Source organism: Diachasma alloeum, unplaced genomic scaffold, assembly GCF_001412515.2.
Source record: "Diachasma alloeum isolate Michigan unplaced genomic scaffold, Dall2.0 Dall_scaffold_00200, whole genome shotgun sequence".
Classification (NCBI taxonomy): domain Eukaryota; kingdom Metazoa; phylum Arthropoda; class Insecta; order Hymenoptera; family Braconidae; genus Diachasma; species Diachasma alloeum.
This window is the reverse complement of record NW_021680365.1, coordinates 827585-847619: the sequence shown is the minus strand read 5'-3', so window position 1 is coordinate 847619 and position 20035 is coordinate 827585. Positions and strand designations below refer to the sequence as shown.

The window sequence follows — 20035 nt, the reverse complement described above, 5'->3', positions numbered from 1 at the left end:
ATTACAACACAAATAAATAAATTACTTTCTCTGATGATAATTTTTCCTCAAGGACCTCTCTAACTCATGTGTCGAAGACCTGAATGTTATGTTTATCATTTATGCATGGGAATGAAGAAAATTATTGTAAAAACGACAACAAATTGCGAATTTTTCCAGATTTGAAGTCACAGTTGCTGGAAAATTTTTAAAGCAGCTCACAATTTTAAACTCATTGAGAAAATTGGACATTACATTGCAATAGTTACCTGAATTTGCAATAATTTTCAGTAATAGTGCACAAATAATTTCACGTAAATTACTCGTTGTTACGAATTCACACCGAAGAATTCCTATTAAAAAAATCTATTCCTTTTGATTCTTTTCCCAAAACATTCATTCAATCGTTCTATTGAAAAATTCAGCAGCTTTTTTGAAATGTTAAATGGACAATATAATTTAAAAAAACAACATATTTCGATCTCTTTATAAAATCAATTCTGTTCTTTCACTGGTGAATGTTTTCCTCAGGAATGTAGTTTAATCCAAAAAAAAACACTCTTTACCCCTAAAAAAACCCAGAGAAAGACTAATCATTGCATTCAGGGTCATGCAAACAATTTTTTTGTATTCCAGTACAGCAATGATGGATCTACTGGTGCAAATAGCGACGGCTCACAAATTGGCAGCCTCGAGTTACACCCTACAAGCTATAGGCGAGCGCGGAGTTGTTCTGCCCCATCAGCCAAACACTCCCATTGGAGCGCTGGATGCTCTCCAGGTATTTTTCACCGTCTCCTGGTTGCACATCACTTTTTATCCCCCGCCACTGATTTTCCCTCTCACCAATCGGTGATAGAAATCACTCCAGTTGTACTCATGAATTTTTTCCACATTTCCTTCTCTCCTAGGTCTCATTTATCGTTTTATAAATGTTTTGGTTTTTTCTTTATTGTTTAAGGTAAAATTGCTACCGAAACAGGGTACATTTATCCCACGTAAAGCGAAACAGCCGAATCAACCGTTCGAAACGACTTTCAGATTGCAGGTGTGTGCCCAATTACAGATATTATTTATTCAGGGGAATCAATAGAAGTGATAACTGTTGGTGGGAGAAGCTTTCTTCTGGTTTTGCGGGTTTTTCGTTAGGTTGTTTCTACGAAAAGAGGGAGAGAGAGAGAGTAGACCTTTTCATTCTGAGAGGCACTAGATTTTCGGACACTTGGAAAAAATGCGAGACGAATGGTGAATTTTTCCACGCTTGTTCCGAGAAATTCAATAAACGTCGAGGCAATTTGTCCTAAAATTATACAATTTATCCGGAATTCCGTGAAAAATTACACCAGCGAACGTGAATGATTACTCAATGGCTAGGATTTTTTCTGTAACGGAGGATTGTTTTTACCAAACGCTGTACAGTAAATTCTTACTTTCGTTCGTTGTCCTTCGCATCGTTGCCGGAAAAAATACTATAACCTTAATTTTTGCATCCACAGATGACTTTTTTTAATTGAACGCCTCTTAAAATATCCTTCTCATACGGTATTTTTTATTGGAAAATATTTTAGTCGACAATTTTTTTTAGATTACCTTTCGTGTAGTAAAATTTACTGAGATTGTCTAGATAATTCAGTAGCGAAGTGGTAAAACGGTTTAAGTCAGTTTAGTCTTTAGTTGAGTTTTCCAGAAATATTTCCGAATTTAAGGGAGATATCGCGATTTTCATAATGACCTCTTTTGTAGGGCGAATTGAGTGCTACTAAAAAGGTTATGAGAAGAATTTTGCTATCTCCCTTAGATTTCGAGATATTCATTAAAAATTGACCAATAGCCAAAATCGACTTAAACCGTTTGACAACCGTCTGAATTTTCTTCCAACTTTTTTTTTCGTGTACGAAGGGGGAGAATTTTCGATTTGAGAAATATTCATATTCTCGTAGTTTTCAGTTATAATTATTCTTCGTTTAAAAATACTAGTATTTTCTATCCCAGCAAACAGTATGTCGACAATTTGTCGACAAATTGCCGATGTCTTGTTAAATTTTTGATGGCACTGGCAAAAATTGTTTTCTGGGATTTGTTAATATTGTTGATGGTACCAATAGAAAAAATAGTTGATGGTCAGAAGCTTTCTTCTGGATTTATCGGGTTTTCATTAGTTTGTTCCTACGAAGAGAGAGAATTCTTAATTCATGAATGTGACACTTACTGTTCTATAATCGAACGAAGAATAGACTTTTTAATTCTGAATCACTAGATTTGCGGACACTTTACCGAATTTACATATGAATTATCACGGGGAATCAAATGTACATCATCATAAATGTCAATATTTATCCGAATTTTCCATCATTTTTTCGATGGTTTTCAACTCGGTGAACGGAATAAATATTTCCTCTAGATTTCATGAATGAAAAGCTCTATTCATACTCTCTATTCTTGATTTCAAAATGCGTCATCTACCATGCTACAATCTTACGAAGTATTCATGCTCTCTCGTAATTTTAATTAGAAGTACTTTGAAGAAAAAAAGAGGAAAAAATTGCCGAATGTATTTCTGTGTATGAGTCACTATTAAATACCTCAACTGTCGACAAACACGCGGTCTATGTGTTTTCGTTGGCGAGGTTTAACACGGGGAAAAAATTATCAATTCAAGAATGTGGCGCCTACCTCTATGATTCGTAATTTAAGAATCTTTCCTTTGTAGGAATTAATAATAGATCGACGTGTTTTCATGTATTCTGATTGATAAATTTATAAACGGAAACAATTACGGAATTATCCATTCAAGAATGTGGTAGCTACTATTCTAACTTATAAATATTGCTAGACTGATCCCTGTTTTAAAAATACCAGAAAGCCATCTGCTCTCGCGCGCACTGATCTATCGCCTCATTTACTTGTGATAAACTTTTTTGTGTGTTTTGTGTGTTATAAGAATGAATGAATGGAATTTCTAGAGAAACGAACAATTTTCTTGAATTATTAAAAAAATTCGAGGATTCTTTAGAAAATTGAATAGTTTTCTAAATTTTTCTCGAAGAAAAAAATTTTTTTCTACAATTTTTTTGGAAACCGAGGAATTTTTTAGGTTTTCAAAAAATGGAAAAGAATCAAATTTACGGCATTTGCGAAAAAAAGCGTAATCGAAGGAATTAAAATTGATGAGATTGATGAATAAAAATCCAAGAAGAAAGAATCAATCAATTTCACGCATGATAAACATCAGAAAATTGACAACAATGTCGCAAAGAATAATTTGTGAGTTTTTAGAATGTGAAAATGCCGTGTTTTTTAGCGACTCGTTGACCAATCAGATATATTTCGATATAAGGGAATAATGGGCGGATGACTGCTGACTGATCGAACTTGTGATTGTGACTTTAATATTTGTTTAATATGGTATTGTGTCTTTGTTGTATAAACTTTGCAGGTCCAGGTGGGATAGAAGTTATGATGACAAAAATATGTATTTTTGACAATAACAAAAAACATCGGTATAAAACACCTTCACAAAACGTTGTGATTTTAAGGATGGGAATTTGTCTTGTGCGTGAATTAATTACGGACGCACCAATCAATGAACACGTGTGAAAAATCATGAAACAAAATTTCAGGTGCACTTGCCGAGGAATCAGCTTTATGTGTCACGAGTCAGTCCAAAGATGAATCTTGGAGAGATCATTGAGGAGGTGTGCAGAGAGAAGAATCTGGATAGGAATAAATATGAGCTTCGACATCCAGGTAAGATACTTTTAAATATAGGAATGATTTAAAGACATGCATACAAAATAAATTCATTAATGTGTTTTTGATCCTTAAAAGACAAGAATAATTTGACAGAAGGAAAAGAAGATATTGCTTCCCTTCGAACTCAGAGCGATTGAGCGTAAGCGACGGTTATATTTTTTTAATATATGCAGATTTTTCTCTGCATAAACCCTCTATGCATTCAATATGAAAGTCTCTGATTCATGATTCACTGAATCGAAGCTTTTAATATTTTTAGTCATTTTCTCATCTTTTGTGGCAAAAAATTCTCACTTTATCATGAAATGTTCATGTTCAAATCTTGAACACTCCACCGAAATTCGACATTGTCTGACACATTATCCGGAATTCTTATCCCAAGAAATTTATCCTCAAGAGATGAGATATTTGGCGCAGGAAATTAGTTTTGTGATATCACGAAAAGTCTTCGCAATTTCTTCTAGATTCACTCATCAATCTAATAATAAATTATTCGATAAGATGAGGAAAAAAAAATCATCTTGTTTTGTTTTCGCGAATAAAATAAAATCGTCGTGTTCACATACTTTATTCATCTTCGGTCATCGCCTGAATGACTGAAATTCGGGAAAGTGTGCTTTTGGGGCTGGAACAGCCCAGGGGAGTTGGTCAGACACTTGTGTCGTAACTTAGCCTCCAGCGGCCAAGCAATGCGAGACGTTTGTACCAATGCATTGGCGATACTCACTTGTACGTATGCAAGAGAAAAAAAAGGCTGATACTCTTGCAACACAGACTGCACTTCCACTGTGCGCTAATTAAAGGCTTCTCGATGGTGTGATCTCATGTGAAACGAAATTATTCTGTTGTTTGAGATTGTGGCGAATATAGCATCGATTCTTCCTCAATTTTCACGGAATCGAAGATCGAATTGCTGATGGGTTCAGACAATTCCACATGCTTTTATCGGAATTATCTACAATTATGGATTGTTCAGATAATTAAGCCGAAGGAATTTCAATAAAAATTAATGAGTTGTACATGAATACAAATTAGCGGTGATTTAGTCGATGACATTTTTGTCAATTTTCCATCCATTTCTAGAAGAATTCAGTAGCGAAGCGGTAGAATGGTTTAAAACGGGAGACCCACGTGAAATTTGTATCGAAATCCCCGACATATCGTCGACTAAAAAGAATTAATACCGTCAAATTTACAATTTCATTGAAAATTTAATGAAATTTTGAAAGTTTGAGCAGCAGAAAGGTGAAGTTTGTCCAAATTATTTATATTTCCAATAAACACATGAATATTCAGGACCAAATAATACCGAATCTTTCTGAGTTTCATAAATATTCATACACTGTTAGTGTTTATTCCTAAAAAAAGTTGAAATCGTTTATCTTTTGGTCGGTGTCTACCTATTGGTCTGGTTACCCTACCAGTTGATCTGTCATTTGATAAAACTTTCCACGAAGTGCATCGGATATTTCATCGATTCTATCAATCATATTACATTCTCAATTCTCCGAACCACTCCCCAATGATTTCTCACGACAGAAAATCCTCTCAAATAAATTTCCCTCTTATTATTTCTAATAAGAAAACTGATGGACTAGTTACATAAAAAATCTCCAATCACGTGTCACTATCAGAATCCTCCCAATCTTATCACTCCTCGATCAGACAGATTGAAGTATCCCCCACTCATCCTCGACTGAAATAAATTAATGCCATAAAATTAACGATTTCACTGACAATTTAATGAAAATTAAATAATAATTAAATGATAATTAAATAATAATTAGATAATAAGTTAATTTTCACTTGGAATTACATTTTAAAATTTTATATTTCAAAGTTTTCAGTGAATTTCATTAAATTTTCAGTAGCAGGACGAGGTAATGCCCCGAATTACTTGAATTTCTAATGAGCGAAATCAAATTATGAATTTTCATTGACGACATTACGCGAAATTACAGTGAGACTCGATACGAAATTCTATAAAGTGAACACCTCTCCCATTTCAATCAATTCTAATCCGTATCTAATCCATATATCAACACTAATAATCACAATCATATCCCAGTCCCAGTCATCCAAACCACTCCCCAATGATTTCTCACAAAAGCAAATCCTCTCAAACACATTCCCCTCTTATTATTTCCAATACCAAAACTGGTGGACTAGTTACATCAAAAAGCTTCAATCACCTGCCACAAACCTCTTGACTCCAAGATAATCATTAGAATCCCCTCAATCTTATCACTCCTTCACACAGATGAAAGAACCGAAGACCCCGACTCATCGTCGACTGAAATAAATTAATGCCATGAAATTTACAATTTCATTAAAAATTCAGTTCATTGACAGTTAAAAAAAATCAGTTCAATCAATTCAATTAGTGACAATAGTCAATTCAATTAATTGACAGTTGAAATTCATGTAGAGGTCTTTCTAAAGAAATAAAGAATCCAAAACCCCGGCTCATCGTGAACTGAAATAAATTAATGCCATGAAATTTACGATTTCACTGAAAATTCAATGAAATTTTATTATTTTCAGAATTGAGACGGGGATTCCCCTAATTACTTAAATTTCCAATCCATATTCATAGAATAATTGAATTAAAATTTACAATTATCATAGATTTTCCATCAAATTGTTAATTTTCAATTAATAAATTCTTTGAGATTCAAATGGATCTTCTTGGAACTTGATAAAAATTTCCACGAGACACATCGGTTACTTCATCGATTCTATGATAATCACATTACATGTTCATTCATCTGAACCACTCTCAAACAAATTCCCCTCTTATTATTTTCAATACCAAAACAGACGGGCTAGTTACATAAAAAATCTCCAATCACCTGTCACAAGCCTCTCGACTCCATGATAACCATTAAAATTCCCTCAATCTTATCACTCCTTCATCACCCAGTTCAAAGAACCAAAACCCCCGACTTATCGCAACTAGAAAATTCAATCGACTCGCGCCTAATCAACCCGAGAATCGCTATTAATTTTCGATGAAAGTCTTCCGCTCAATTGGAAATGACTCAATGATTTCCCCTACCGTTTCTCATCCATCATCTGAGACTGGTTTTTCCGGATAGAACACCTGTCTCCTCTAAACCCATACTGAAATAGCTGCTGATGTCACGGGGAAAATTGTCGAGTTCCCCTGAATATCACCGTAGAACTCATGACAGTAGTGTCTACTTTTATTCTTTTGCCATTCCACCTTGCTCAGCCTTCTCTCGGCGGGAGGGGGCGGTGAGGAGGGTCCGGTAATAAAAATATAAAGGAAAGATTATTGGAAATAATTTTTGCGTCCTCAGAGTCCGATGGTCGGCTCTGAAACGCAGGATGGAATGAGGAGAACCGGTATGCGGTCAATCTCGAAAGATTCTCCACTGGTGCTTGCGGCTGTTGCCAGTTGCCGCGCGTGCGTCCGCACGGATGCCCGTACACCACACGGATTTTCTCTCGCCCCTTTTTTTTTCATTGGTCATTCATAATTTCGAATAAACAATAGATAAAAAATAGATTCAAACGGGTAAATTCGCGGAGAGGAGTAAAAATGAAGTTTATACTCTCGTTGGGAGGAGTAAAAATGCGAAAATTTGTGTGACATTCGGGCGATTTTGTTTATTTTTTAATGGAAAGTATTTTAGAATAATTGCGGTTGAATTTTTGCGTTGAAGAAATTTGAGTGCAGGGTTTTTCGTGGAGTGCTTCGGATTCAATCATTTGTAATTAGGTGCATTTATGTAATCGTAGAATTGCCACCTGAAAGTGCCAAGTGGAATTGTGAAATTGCCCTCCTCTTCATTCAATCTTGGAAGCCGTGAGTTGGTTTTTTTTACGTCTTATTGTCCATAATTATCCTGTTATGGGAGCGATTTTTACACGCTGTGGGACATTACTTTTCTACCTGGGGATAATATTGCGAGGGAGTTTGTGAATTCAGGTGGTTGAGGAGAGAAAATTGTTTTGTGCAATTTCCGGGGGGGATTTTGATGTCGAGGAATTCATGTGTGACCTCGATCGAGACAGGAGGCCGGCTCGTTTCGTTTGTGCTGGGAGATGTTTGAGGTGTTCTATGGAAGATTGTAGGAAATACAAGATGATTGCATTGGGGTGATGGTGTTTGAGGATATTCCCGGGGTTTCGGCGCTTTTATTCGCTGATATTCTTTGCAATATTTTTAGGTGAGCATCAGAGGTTTCATTCGAGTCCCATTTTGCCCGGAGAAAATTTTTGAGGGGATTTTTGGGGAATTTTATCACCGAAAATTCACGATTTGATGAAAAAATTTATGAAAATTGCGGATTTTAGGTCCTTTTTTCCGTGAGGGTTAATAGAAATGAAGGAAATTCAGGTGAATGCATCAATAAATTATATTTATATTCAACTGGAACTTTAATTCGTCAAAATTTTTTAACGCATTAATTAATGAATGATTATATTATTGGCAATTCGCAGTTCCCAATTTAATTCTCAATTTTTAATATTTAAGAAATATTTTAAAAACATGAAAAATTTTGAAATGCTGTTAAAATACGTATTTCATTGCAAATTGAATGAGGTTTTTTATGTCTTCTTTACGGGATGTTGTCATTGAAAATTCACAATTTGATGAGAAAATCAATAAAAATTGAAAATTTCACTTCAATTATTTAATGAAAATTACGAGAAATCAGGAAAATTTAAGTAAATATATTCTTGAATTATCAAATGATTAGAAAGTTAGCATAATTTGGGGCTAAATATGCATGTCATCTCTGAAAAGTCAAGTAAAATAGGAACTTCTCGTCTTCATGCCGCTCAATAATTTAGAATTCCGTTGAATTTTCAGTGAAATTTGAATTTTCAAGAATTTTTTCTTATTTAGAATTTTACAACTAAACGGTTTCCTACGAAAAAAAATTTTCTGAACATTTAAACACTTCATTATTTATCTACAACATATTTCATTGCAAAATGAATTATACTTTTTTGTCACTCAACTACCAAAATGATAATTAAAAATATAATGACAACCGAATGAATCAATTTCTCTCGAAGATAACTTCGGGTTGAACATGTCGAAATCGAGCTGCAAAATACAAAAAAATAATCATTAAAATTTTGTCATCTCCCCTAAATTCCAAGATAATCATCGCAATAACGTCCCGCTGTCCCCTTCACATTTCATAATTAAATATCGAAGAAGATTGTTTCACTAGAAAGTCAACCCTCCGATCCACGAGAAGTTTGATCGAGTGCTTTCATATCACAGACAAATTGCTCAAACAAGATACGAAATTGATTAATTCAGTCCCTCGAAATTCCGCCGAGATGCGACTGCAGCCATAAAAACATCACTTAACCCGCTTCCTCCTAAGATATTTCATCGATGGAAAAAAAAACAATGATAATAAATGCCACTCTCAGACACTCAGTGAAGTACCTTCTATCCCCATTGATAAATACCCCATTCGATACTTGAAATTGTTTTATATATTCTACCAGAAAAAAAGTTGAATTTCACAGAGCTCCGATTGTATCCCATTTCACGTAGTACAGTTGAAAGTTATCGGTTTCATTCTCATTACTCATTGTGTTTATCCCCGGCCAAGTTCAACAATGAGAGCCACACACTGAGAAAAACCATCGAGATAATTAAAAACAATGCACTCAGACAAGTGTTTATTGTTCATTTAAATCGGATAAAATTCATTTCAATAGAAAAACAAGTGGAACATTGCTTTCCTTATAAAAAAGTAAATATATTGTTGCTAATAAATTACCAATTTGCTTCCGAATGGAATTTCTATGACGATGTATTTAATAAATATATCATCATTTTAAATATATTGTTGTTAATAAATTATCAATTTGCTTCCGAACGGAATTTCTATGACGATGTATTTATAATTAAATTCAATGATACATTGTCCCAGCATTTTATTTTCATTTAAGAAAAGAACAAGCAGTTTTTAATGTTCAATGGTTCAACATTACATGACAAATTTAAGGACGTGAGTGCAAAATGTTCCTTATTTTATATTATTTATTATTTTTTATTTTTTATATTTACTAAAGATGAAAGAAACGTGAAGTCGTTTTATATCGAAATATCTCGAAACTGCCTGACCGCTAATCCTCAATTCTGATTGGTCAATGAGTCGCGTGAAGAAGTCGCTGAAAAAAATCCCCGGTATTTTCACATTCTTCAAATACCAAAAAAATTTTCTTCGTCATATTTATCATTTTTTCACGTGTGAATTTTATCTTTATATCAAAACATATCTAAAGTGCCTAATTGTTGATCGTGAGAAAAAACAAAATAGTATTGCTAAATTTTTTTCACTCAAATGATTCTTCACTTCCCAAATTTTAATTTTTTCATATTTATCATACGCAAAAATGATCAATTCTTGCTTTTCAGATTTTCATACATAAATTCAAAACTCTACAAAATTCATGGAAATTCTTCGGTTTCCCAAGTAATTCGAGAAAAATCTTTGAAGCTCTTCGGTTATCTGGAAAACTGTGAAATTTTCCGAAGAATTCAAGAAATTTTTTCAGTTTTCTAAGAGCTCAATTCATAACCCTCCCGTAATTTTTCAACAATTACAGATTTTAATCAGATTATTTTAAAAGGTAAAAAAAAAGAATCAATCGAAGATTAAAAATCATTCATTGATGTTTCACTCTTCATGCTCTTAATTCTCTTTAAGTCATTATCAACATTTATAAACCATCTATGAGTATATGTAGTTTAATAAATTCGATTTCTTCATTGTCACAATGAAAAGAAGGGCGCGCACAAGTCTAGCCATATGAAAAAACCGAACATGAAATGCTAATTTCATTTTGCTCTCCACCTCATGAAATCGCATAATTAAACTGATGTGGAATAAACCCTGAAACTAATGATGACTCTGTCATTTCAATCATCATCTGGTGGTCTACTTGAAGAGCCTCAAAACAAGGATGACACACGAGAATCTACCGATAGTCATTAAATCCCGGCGATACGTCCTGAGATGAATCATTTTATACCGATTTCTATTTTCTCCCCAACGCGATTCGTTCCGCATTTTATTCAATTTTTTTCCCCTGGCAAATGGGAATAATATCTCTAATAGTTTCACCCGTTTTGCGTGGTCACTCGACAAAACGGTTGTTTAACGTACATCACATGGGTGACAGCGGTTATTACCAATTCGATGGCTTTCAGGCTGCTTTTCTTCATGTCGTCTCGACGCTGCTTGTATGGCTGCGGAAGCCATTTCGGACGGTTGTAACACTTGCAAATCCAATTTGTTTGACATTCCAGACGGTATTTTTTTGTTGTTTAAAAATTGTGTCTAAATATTTTCTAACAGTTGATATTTTTCGATCGTTTCGATCGTATTTCGTTTCGGGCCGGTGACTCTAGATTGGCTTAAAGCATTATGAATAAACTCCAGTTGATTCCTTGAGTGTAACGAGGAAGAATAAATTCAAAGAGCTTAAAAAACAAAATTCATCTTTGATAATTTTTCCGTGAATTCTAACTTTGATGAGTAAGAAATCTATTTTTCATCACGATGTGTAGAAAGTGGAATTTTACTTTACGCACAACTGACGAAAAGACGAAACTCCACTGATTTTGCTATAAAATATTATCAATGAACATGTTCAATAGAATCTGCCCGAAACTAATAGAATTTTCAATAGCAGTTCAATGGAAATTGTATAGAACGGTTTTATTGGATTCGCTACGTTCTATGAAATTTCCTCCTACTTCCATTAATGCAAACCCTCAAATAAACACCAACAAAGAATCTCGTTTCCATGATTTCAGGCAATCACGAAGAGGTACTAGATCTATCTCTATCCCTCCAAGATTACCACCTCCAAGAGGTGACATTATACGCTAAGCAGGGACAAAGCCTGGGATCGGCATTGAGTTCCCAGGACATAATGGCCCTTCAACGCCAAGAGGAGAGACGTCGTCAACAAGCAAAACAAAGTGTCTTTGGTTTTATGTTCAGAAAATCCAAAGAGTCGTCATTGAGTACAGACAGCCTCGGTGGAAGGTCTGTATCTCCAGCTCACAGTGATGAGACCGGTCGGTCTGTGAGTCCATTGGCACCACCAACCAGGCCGCAACGTAAACGCCGACCGGCGCCAAATCCACCAGTAAACAAAACCACAAATAACAATAATGACGGTACTAAGGATGAGAACAAAGAGAAACTCGTTATTAGTCACAGTCGTAACAGCAGCGACAGCTCTGGTTATCATGAGGCATCTGTACTCAGTGATAATCCGGATTCAGCGGGGAGAATGCCAGAGACACTGCCAAGGCGTAGCAAACCACCTGGTAAATTTGAAACACGCAAACTTGCACACACATCACAGGCTAGCAAAAGTCTCAGCAATCTTGCTGTGACCTCAGCAAGTTTAAGTCACGCAACTAGCAATACATCACTCAGCTCAACTGGTAATTCATTTCGTTCGTTAATTTTATTATTTCGCGGAGCTTGTTGCTGCTTTTTATCGGGCTTTCTCGTTATTGTATTCACAATTTAATCAGCATTAGAATTGCATAGCGGAATTTTGTTGGGGGAAGAGGTGGTTATGATGCGTGCACAGAGAAAAAAGGTTTTTGTTTTCAGAAAGAAGTTGGTATCGTCGGGATGAGAAACTGGTTAATACTAAGAAAATAATGAGAAAATGCCTCTTTTCTTTGAGCTTGTTGTTGTTTTTATTGGGCTTTCTTGTTATTTTAATCATATTTTAATCAGCATGAGGATCACGTAGGGGAATTTTGGTGGGGGAAGAGGAGTTAATGATGCGTGCAGAGAGAAAAAAGGTTTTAGTCTTCAGTGAAACGTTGGTATCGGCAGGATGAGAAACTATTTATTCAGTTTCAGAAGATAAATTTTCAGAAATGAGTACTAAACAATACTTATTTCCAGTGAAAATGTTTTTGGAATAAAAGCCGGTGAGTTGTTATTGAGAACCTTTGCGTTCGACAATCAAGAGTACGGGAAAGGAATAAAGTTTAGGATTAATTCAACTTTGATTGAGTTAAATTACGTTGAGATAAAATTACGGATTTCATATTCACTGAAATTTCAAGGAATTTAGTCATTGAAAATTCATAATTTCATAGAAAAATCCATGGGAACTGTAAATTTCAGTTCAAGTATTTAAGGAAAATTGATGAAAAATTCGGAAAATTCACAGAAATCTCCCCCTGAATTCCAGATTCCTCTGAATTTGCAGGGAATTTGGCAGTGACTATTCTTTTTCACTTGAAAATTCATGTAAATTGTGGAATTTCTGTCTTCCTGCCGTTAAAAGAATGGGACTTTACTTTTTTAAAATTTTGCATTCCATTGACTTTTTTCTCTTAAATCGAATTCAAGATCTTTTTCCGGCAAATTCAGTGATTTTTTTTCAACAGTGTTTCTAAATTTCGAATCACTATTTTCCTTTTTCAGGTATTCGTAAGAAACGCGCAGCGCCACCACCCCCAATGAGTCGTCCCCTGTCCTCAGCGATATCCATTCAAGCGTTAGAGCGAATAGTGGACTCTGAGGAGTCCCTGACATCAGATATGGGCATATCAAAGCCACCATCGGACATCGGTAGCAATTCAAAAGCAAATTCAGACATTGCTGTTGGCAGTCACACACCCGAGCCAATCTCCAAAGATTTCTATCACAAAACCGAAACAGAGAGCAAGAAAGTTGTGTCGGAGGAGAAGGAGAAGACGACTGATATGTCTGAGAGTAGAAAGTCCCACATTTCCGAGCAAGTTGATGCGCCTGAACACATTGTAGAACCTGCTAGAGTAGCCAAAAGAGGTAAGCTAGTGCGTTGTGTCAGTAGTATTGAGCATGATAAGCGTTCATCTAGGTTTTATTCACGAGGAGGCTCGGGGAAACCAGGACGAGTGGGTGAAACGATCACTTCGCTGCAAAACAATCCCAAAACACCATTGCACAATTTCCCAAAACCTAATTCCACTTCAGGAAATAGCGATTTCTGTGGTGATTCGGGTGTTAACGACGAACGAAGGAATCGAATATCCAAAACCTTTAGCCTCAGAATTTCAGAGAACAGTCAGGTTTTCCAGTCTCTGGACCTGCGGGTGGCGAAAAAAATTGTAGATGAAGAGAATAACTTGAAGAATCGAGAAAAACTGAGTTTTCCTAAGATTTTTAATGCAAAGAATTCCATTAATCATTTATGGAAATCTTTTCATCGAAAGAATGTGAGGAAAATTGTCTCTCCCCAGATTTTTGTGGTTGAAAATTTGGAGAAGAGAAATCGTCGTGAATTTGAGGGAAATGACAGTGAAAATGACAGCAATAATTTCCAAAATTCTATATTTCCCAGTAATTCAATTGATAAAGAAAATTTTTTGAAAATTCCGACAACCGATGCTTTGAATTATCCGAGGAATTTTAATTCCAATCATTCAAGAATAGAAGAGAATTGTCATTATCAAAAAGACTTGAATAGAATTCCGTTGAAGAGAAAGAATCTGTTGAATTCGCAAAGCTTCTGCGGCCAAAAATGTCCTAGGGAAGAACCGAAGAGACTTAGCATGCGAAAGATGGGGGATTTTAAGACGATTGACAGTTGCGAGCGTCCGATTCCCTCGACTCAGTTGTTCGAGTCCCCGAGGGACAGCGCGTCCTCCCCCCCTCCTCTGAGTACACTTCAGATTTTCGCGATTTCCAAAAAACCGGTGGACATTCCACTCCCAGTTCTTGACTCGCTTCCCAGTGACATCAATGAACTCCCGGAGCTACCGATTTTGAGTCAATTAGTTTCGCAGGAGGATCGGTCGATTGGGGAGAAGAAGCTGAGTATTTTAGAGCCGCCTCCACCGGGTTTAGTGAGTCGGAAAGAATCTATGGAGAATTGGGGGAGATTTCTGAGTCAATTGAATTCCATTTTGGAGCGTAGGGCTGAGGAATTTGTTTGAGGGAGAACGGTGTTGAAAATTTTTGGCTTAAATTTTGATTAAATGACGGTTGATTGATTTTTATCTGGAAAATCCCCATGTCGACGATTTTCTAGGATTTAGAATACGAAGAATTCAATTAAGAAATTAAATTTTAATAAATTAAATTAAGTCAATAAATTAAAATTAATTAATTAAGTCAGTATTTAAATAATGAAATTGAATTAATTATTTTTTTTAATTTTGAATTTCTTCATCAAAAGAATGTGAAGGAAATTATCTCTCTCCAGATTTTTGTGGTAGAAAATTTGGAGAAGAGGAATGGTCATGAATTCGAGGGAAATGACTGTCAGAATGACAGCAAAATTTCCAAAATTCTATAATTTAAATTCTGACAACTGATGCTTTGAATAATCCGGGGACTTTTAATGCCAATCATTCAAGAGTAGAAGACGATTATCATCGTCAAAAAGATCCTATTAGAATCCCAACATTTAATTCGATTTAACGATGGAAAATCATGAAATTTCACTTTTTACTGAAAATTCAATAGAATTAAATAACTTAATTCCGTAATTCAATCGGGAATTCAAGAATATGTAATTTAAAAAAACCTTCAAGAAATTTACCGTAAAATTCAACAAAAAATATTAAAAACTCAATGTTTGTCTACAATATCAGAATTCACATAAAATTTGAAGTTCCACATGAGATAGACAATGTATGCAGTAACAAATATCCTCAACTTAAAAAAAAAATTCAGAAAAAATTCAAAAAATTTGACTTTGTCAATTGAAGTGTCTAAAAAATTATAGTAGTTTGTAGAATAACATATTTCCCAAAATTCCTAAAGAAAACAAATTATTTCGGACAGCTGAATTATTTTTTCCCATGTTAAATGAAATTGCCCATGACGCAACGTTGCCGGAGACTGGCTAAACGCGTCCGGGCAGTGTTGAGTGAATTCGGCAACGCGGAAGCCTAAATAACGCGGCGGGGAATCCCCGCGGAGGCGACCAAGTCGCAGGGTCGCGTGTTGTGACCAGACTAGAGTTAAAAACTAAAATCTACGTGGCCTTTGGATACAGTGGTTACTCCCTAGCATTTCAGCCTCTGGGGCCAGAATTCAAGGAATTAAATGTTCGTTAAGCCCTTACTCTTCCCTTGGAGGCGGAGCTCGGAATGAGATAAACAGAGAGGAAGAATCTGTCTGTTTCACTCTCACATGCCGAGAGTAATTTCACTGCGCAATCCCGTCGCGCAGAGGGGCACACAGATATACCCAAACACATTTACGTTGTCGATGGTGGGGGAAGTCAACTTCTCCGACTGAAATGTTAGGGAACCGAAATGTCAGGGCGAGGGGCTGGTCACTCCGCAATCGAGTGACTCAGTGATTTCCAGAATCAGATGATTTCCTGTGATTTCTTGTTGATTTCCATGATTTCTCAAACGATTTTTGTGATTTCTCAATCAGTATTAATCAGAATTCATCAGATTCATTGAATCAGAATTTCTTGAATTCAAGAAATCAATGGAGAAATCGTGATTTCGGGACTCGAATGGGGCATCTGTCAATAATGGCAGTTTTCCACATGACGTTACAATACGTAAAGATGTCAAAAACTTCGTAGCGTCACATTTCGGGATTGACCCGGTGGCTTGGCGCAGTGGGTAAGTTCGTTGTCTCGGCCGGGTAGAATGGTGCGATCTAACCATTTAAAGTCTTGATCATCATCGCAGTATACCCTAACTGGGTCGAAGCGATATAAAATAACAATAAAAAAAAAACATTTCGGGATTGAATGATTGCGAACGCACCGATACTATAACAAAAATTTTAGATTTGAAACTGCAAAATCAATTTCGATTTTACACTTATCGATGATTTCAAATGATTTCGGAAATCACCTGATTTCTTTATGATTCCTATTGATTTCCATAAATCTTTGGAAATCGTTATCGAAAATGGAAATCACTTGATATCTGGTGATTTCTTCCTTGACTTCCAGTCGAGTGGTTCAGTGATTTCCTAAGTGACCAGCCCCTCGTGTTAGGGCGTAACCACTGTAGCCTAATTTCCCAAAAATCATTCTAAAATGATGAAAGATCTACAAAGCAGCTTCCACATCGTTTCACCCACCCACCTCCCCCTCTCCTCCCTGTACAAAAATTCAGTTTTCACTCCACCCAAATCTGCTTGCATCCAGCACTTGCACCCCACCCCGCCTGCATGTCAGTAATGACCTCACGGTGATGGTATTATTTTTTTTCTCTTGTACAGTTGATGCGTCACGACCTATTCCCAAACCTCGTAAAGTGCCTCCAAAAGTACCAGAGCGTAGAGTTTATTCTGTCGAGTCATCAGTATCAACCGACAAAGTAGATAGTTCCCTAGAGTGCACGCCCCCCGGAGCAGTTCATCCCGATGTCGATGATAAGATCGAGAAGCAAATGAATGCCGACACTCTTCCAAACAAACGAAATGATAATCCGGAAAGAAGAGCGTCTGAAGAAGACGTCAATACCGCGGAATTGATAATTGACGCGGACGATTCGGGATCATCTCCGAGGGGGGATGATCATTTTGAGGAGAAAGTGCCAGAAAATTCCGCGGAGAATGTCGGAGAAGACGCCAGATCTGTCGTGCGGACGCCGGATCCATCAGACGAACAAAAACGGTCGGAAAATTCTGGCGCAGAAGTGGATAACGAAGAGACAGCCCTCAAGGTCTTGGAGGAATCTCTGAAGGGGGAAGCTGATACTGACCCTGAGGAGGATTGTCCGTCCGATGGCAACAGTTCCCCGGCTTCCAGACGTTCTTGCACGGTGATATCGACAATTCCAAAGTGCTGTCACCTAAAATCCCCAGAGATATCGCCAAAGAGAGGGGAAATGCCCCCCAGAGATCACTCGGGACTGAAGAATCAGGAGGATTCGTCGTCTCCAGGTGCAGCTGATGAGTTGGGGGAGAGAGTGAGGAGAAAAACGAACAAATCCAAAGTATTCAGGAGTCAGTCCTCATTTGGTGACTTTAACACTACTAAAGTATTCGAGAAGAATAGCAGACCGAATAATTCACACCCAGATAATTTCAATTGCGCACTGAATCCCAATTTCACGGCTGGCATTGTCGGTGGGAGTAACGAGGAAAATGGAAAAGTGGAGGGAGGTGTGGGGAAAATCGGAGGGAGTCACATGCCCAAGTTGGAACAATATCCGGCGTTTATCACTCATGGAACTAATCGCGGATCGCGAGGGGATTTGGGAAGGCTTGGAGGACAGCACGACGTGGGCATGGGGAAAGCAGGTGCATGCCAATCCAATTGTACTAACATTTTTGTTTTACTGAGTTTTTTTTAGCGTGTGAAATACGTTTTTTTTGTCACTGGCGGGGTTTTTATTGTTGCACTTGGGAGTTTCCGGGGTGAATGTTTTGTGGGGATGCACTGTGATTATTCATAAATATATAATAAATCGTATAGAAATCGTATAGAAATTTTCTACACGGATTATTTTTATACATAATTTTTTACATAAATTTTAGTTCTCATACGAAAGATGTCTAAACACTCCGGAGAAAAACGTAGAGAAATGTCGCAACTTCATACAAAATGTTTGTATACATGTGGTAGTGGGTTGTATAGGATCAAACCTGTAGAAATCGTGTAGAAATAATTTGTATAAAAAATATCCGTATAGAAATATCCGAATATCATATACGAAAATCCTATAGGAATTCTATATGCAATCCGTATAAAAAATTTCTGTACGATTTTTTCATACGCGGAGGTGGAGTGGAGTGTTGATCATTATTTGGGGATATTCGGGTGAGAATTGGACTTGAAAGCAGTCGTTTTGGGTTTGGGTGAATGTAGAACAGATGAAATTCAGCGCTTTGACCAATATTTGGTGACGAGATGTTGGTGAATATTTTGTTCGTCATCTAAGTCACAATGCGTGCGCGAAAAAATTATATGGATCTAGGGCTTTGAGGATATCCAAGTATTTTGGCTATTTCTTCTCCAGTGAAATGCTTTTCTACCCATTTGACCCCAGGTTTCCGAATCTTTTATAATGATTTTATCATTTGAAGTTTGCAGGTCCGATTTTGAATATGGATATTGAACTGTTAGGAAATGTTTTAAATATCTGGAAAAAATTAGAACGTTTACTTTTAGAGAAAGATTGATGAAATTATTTGAAAATTGCAATTTTTGAAAATTATGAGCATTTTCTGTAAATAATTTATAAACAATCAATTTTTCACTGTAAAAATCATTTATTCGAAATCGTCACAAATGTATTCATATTCAGAGTTTTACCAGAAATCGATTTGATGCCTAAAAAATGAGGTTTCTGAAAGTTTAAACAATTTTAATTGTTTATTTATAAACAACGAATGTTTAAAAATATAATAATTCTGCACAAAATGTAGAAGATACTTGGATATCCTTAAAACCCCAAATAACCTAGGACATTTATTGAGAAATTCATTTGGTTTTTCGATGATTCCATTCAAAATTTCGAAAATTTTCCGCGCGTTTTTTGTATAATTTTTTTATTGATCATAAAAGCTAAAAAATGAAAATGTAAAAAATTACGTGAAAAATATTTTCCACGTTTGTTTTCACATAGTTTTTCCAACGACTTGGAAATTTTTCTAATAGGATGAGCGGAAAAGAAATAAAATTGACAATAGACATTAGATAGACATGCAATAGAATTTCGTAGCAAATGATCTAGATGTTTCTTTTCAATTGAGGTCATCCTGAAATTTGGAACATTCTCTATTGAATCATCAGAGAACTTTCCCATTTTTTCGTTTAGTTGTTTACAAAAGTGATTTCACGTAAAAAAAGTAATTAATTTTCTAAAAACTAGTCAAAGTATGTTATCCGTATATTCATCCCCTCGACTTGCCTCAACCCTCGCCCCCCTCAATTACCAACAAACTAACAAATCTCTTATTTTCTAGATAAAGAAGATCAGCCATCAGACACCGACATTCTCCTGCAGCGAGTCTCCACGACCCTGGCCACAGTGCTCCCCTCGTCCCCCCAGGACGCCCCCGCCCCCCACAGCCCCCCGGAAATACCGAAAACCGACCCGGAACCCCCGACCTCGCCGAACCAAACCCTGAACTCGCAACACGACACATCGGACTACGTCTCAGCCTCCGGGGAGGACCTCTCAGGAACCGACTGGGAGTACCAGCTGCCAGACCCCCCCTCAGCCTTCCGAGACTCGTCATCCCCCGCCCCCAGTGGCTACGAGACCATAACCCTGGGCTCAGTGGAGGCCTTCAAGGAGCCAATAGCCATTATCGACCCCCCAACGACCCTGGAGCCCCCTCCC

At 36.6% G+C, this 20035-nt stretch overlaps 1 protein-coding gene across 2 annotated transcripts in view; it reads left to right on the top strand.

The window, feature by feature from the left end:
* LOC107035734 overlaps window positions 1–20035 on the top strand; it is a gene marked incomplete in the record, with an annotated part of 86048 nt that overhangs the window by 61709 nt on the left and 4304 nt on the right. For both annotated transcript variants that reach the window (XM_029125918.1, XM_029125919.1), the window contains 7 exon segments: window positions 616–760; window positions 941–1027; window positions 3600–3726; window positions 11555–12196; window positions 13203–13568; window positions 16962–17987; window positions 19656–20035. In XM_029125918.1, the coding sequence (XP_028981751.1) occupies window positions 616–760; window positions 941–1027; window positions 3600–3726; window positions 11555–12196; window positions 13203–13568; window positions 16962–17987; window positions 19656–20035 (2773 nt within the window).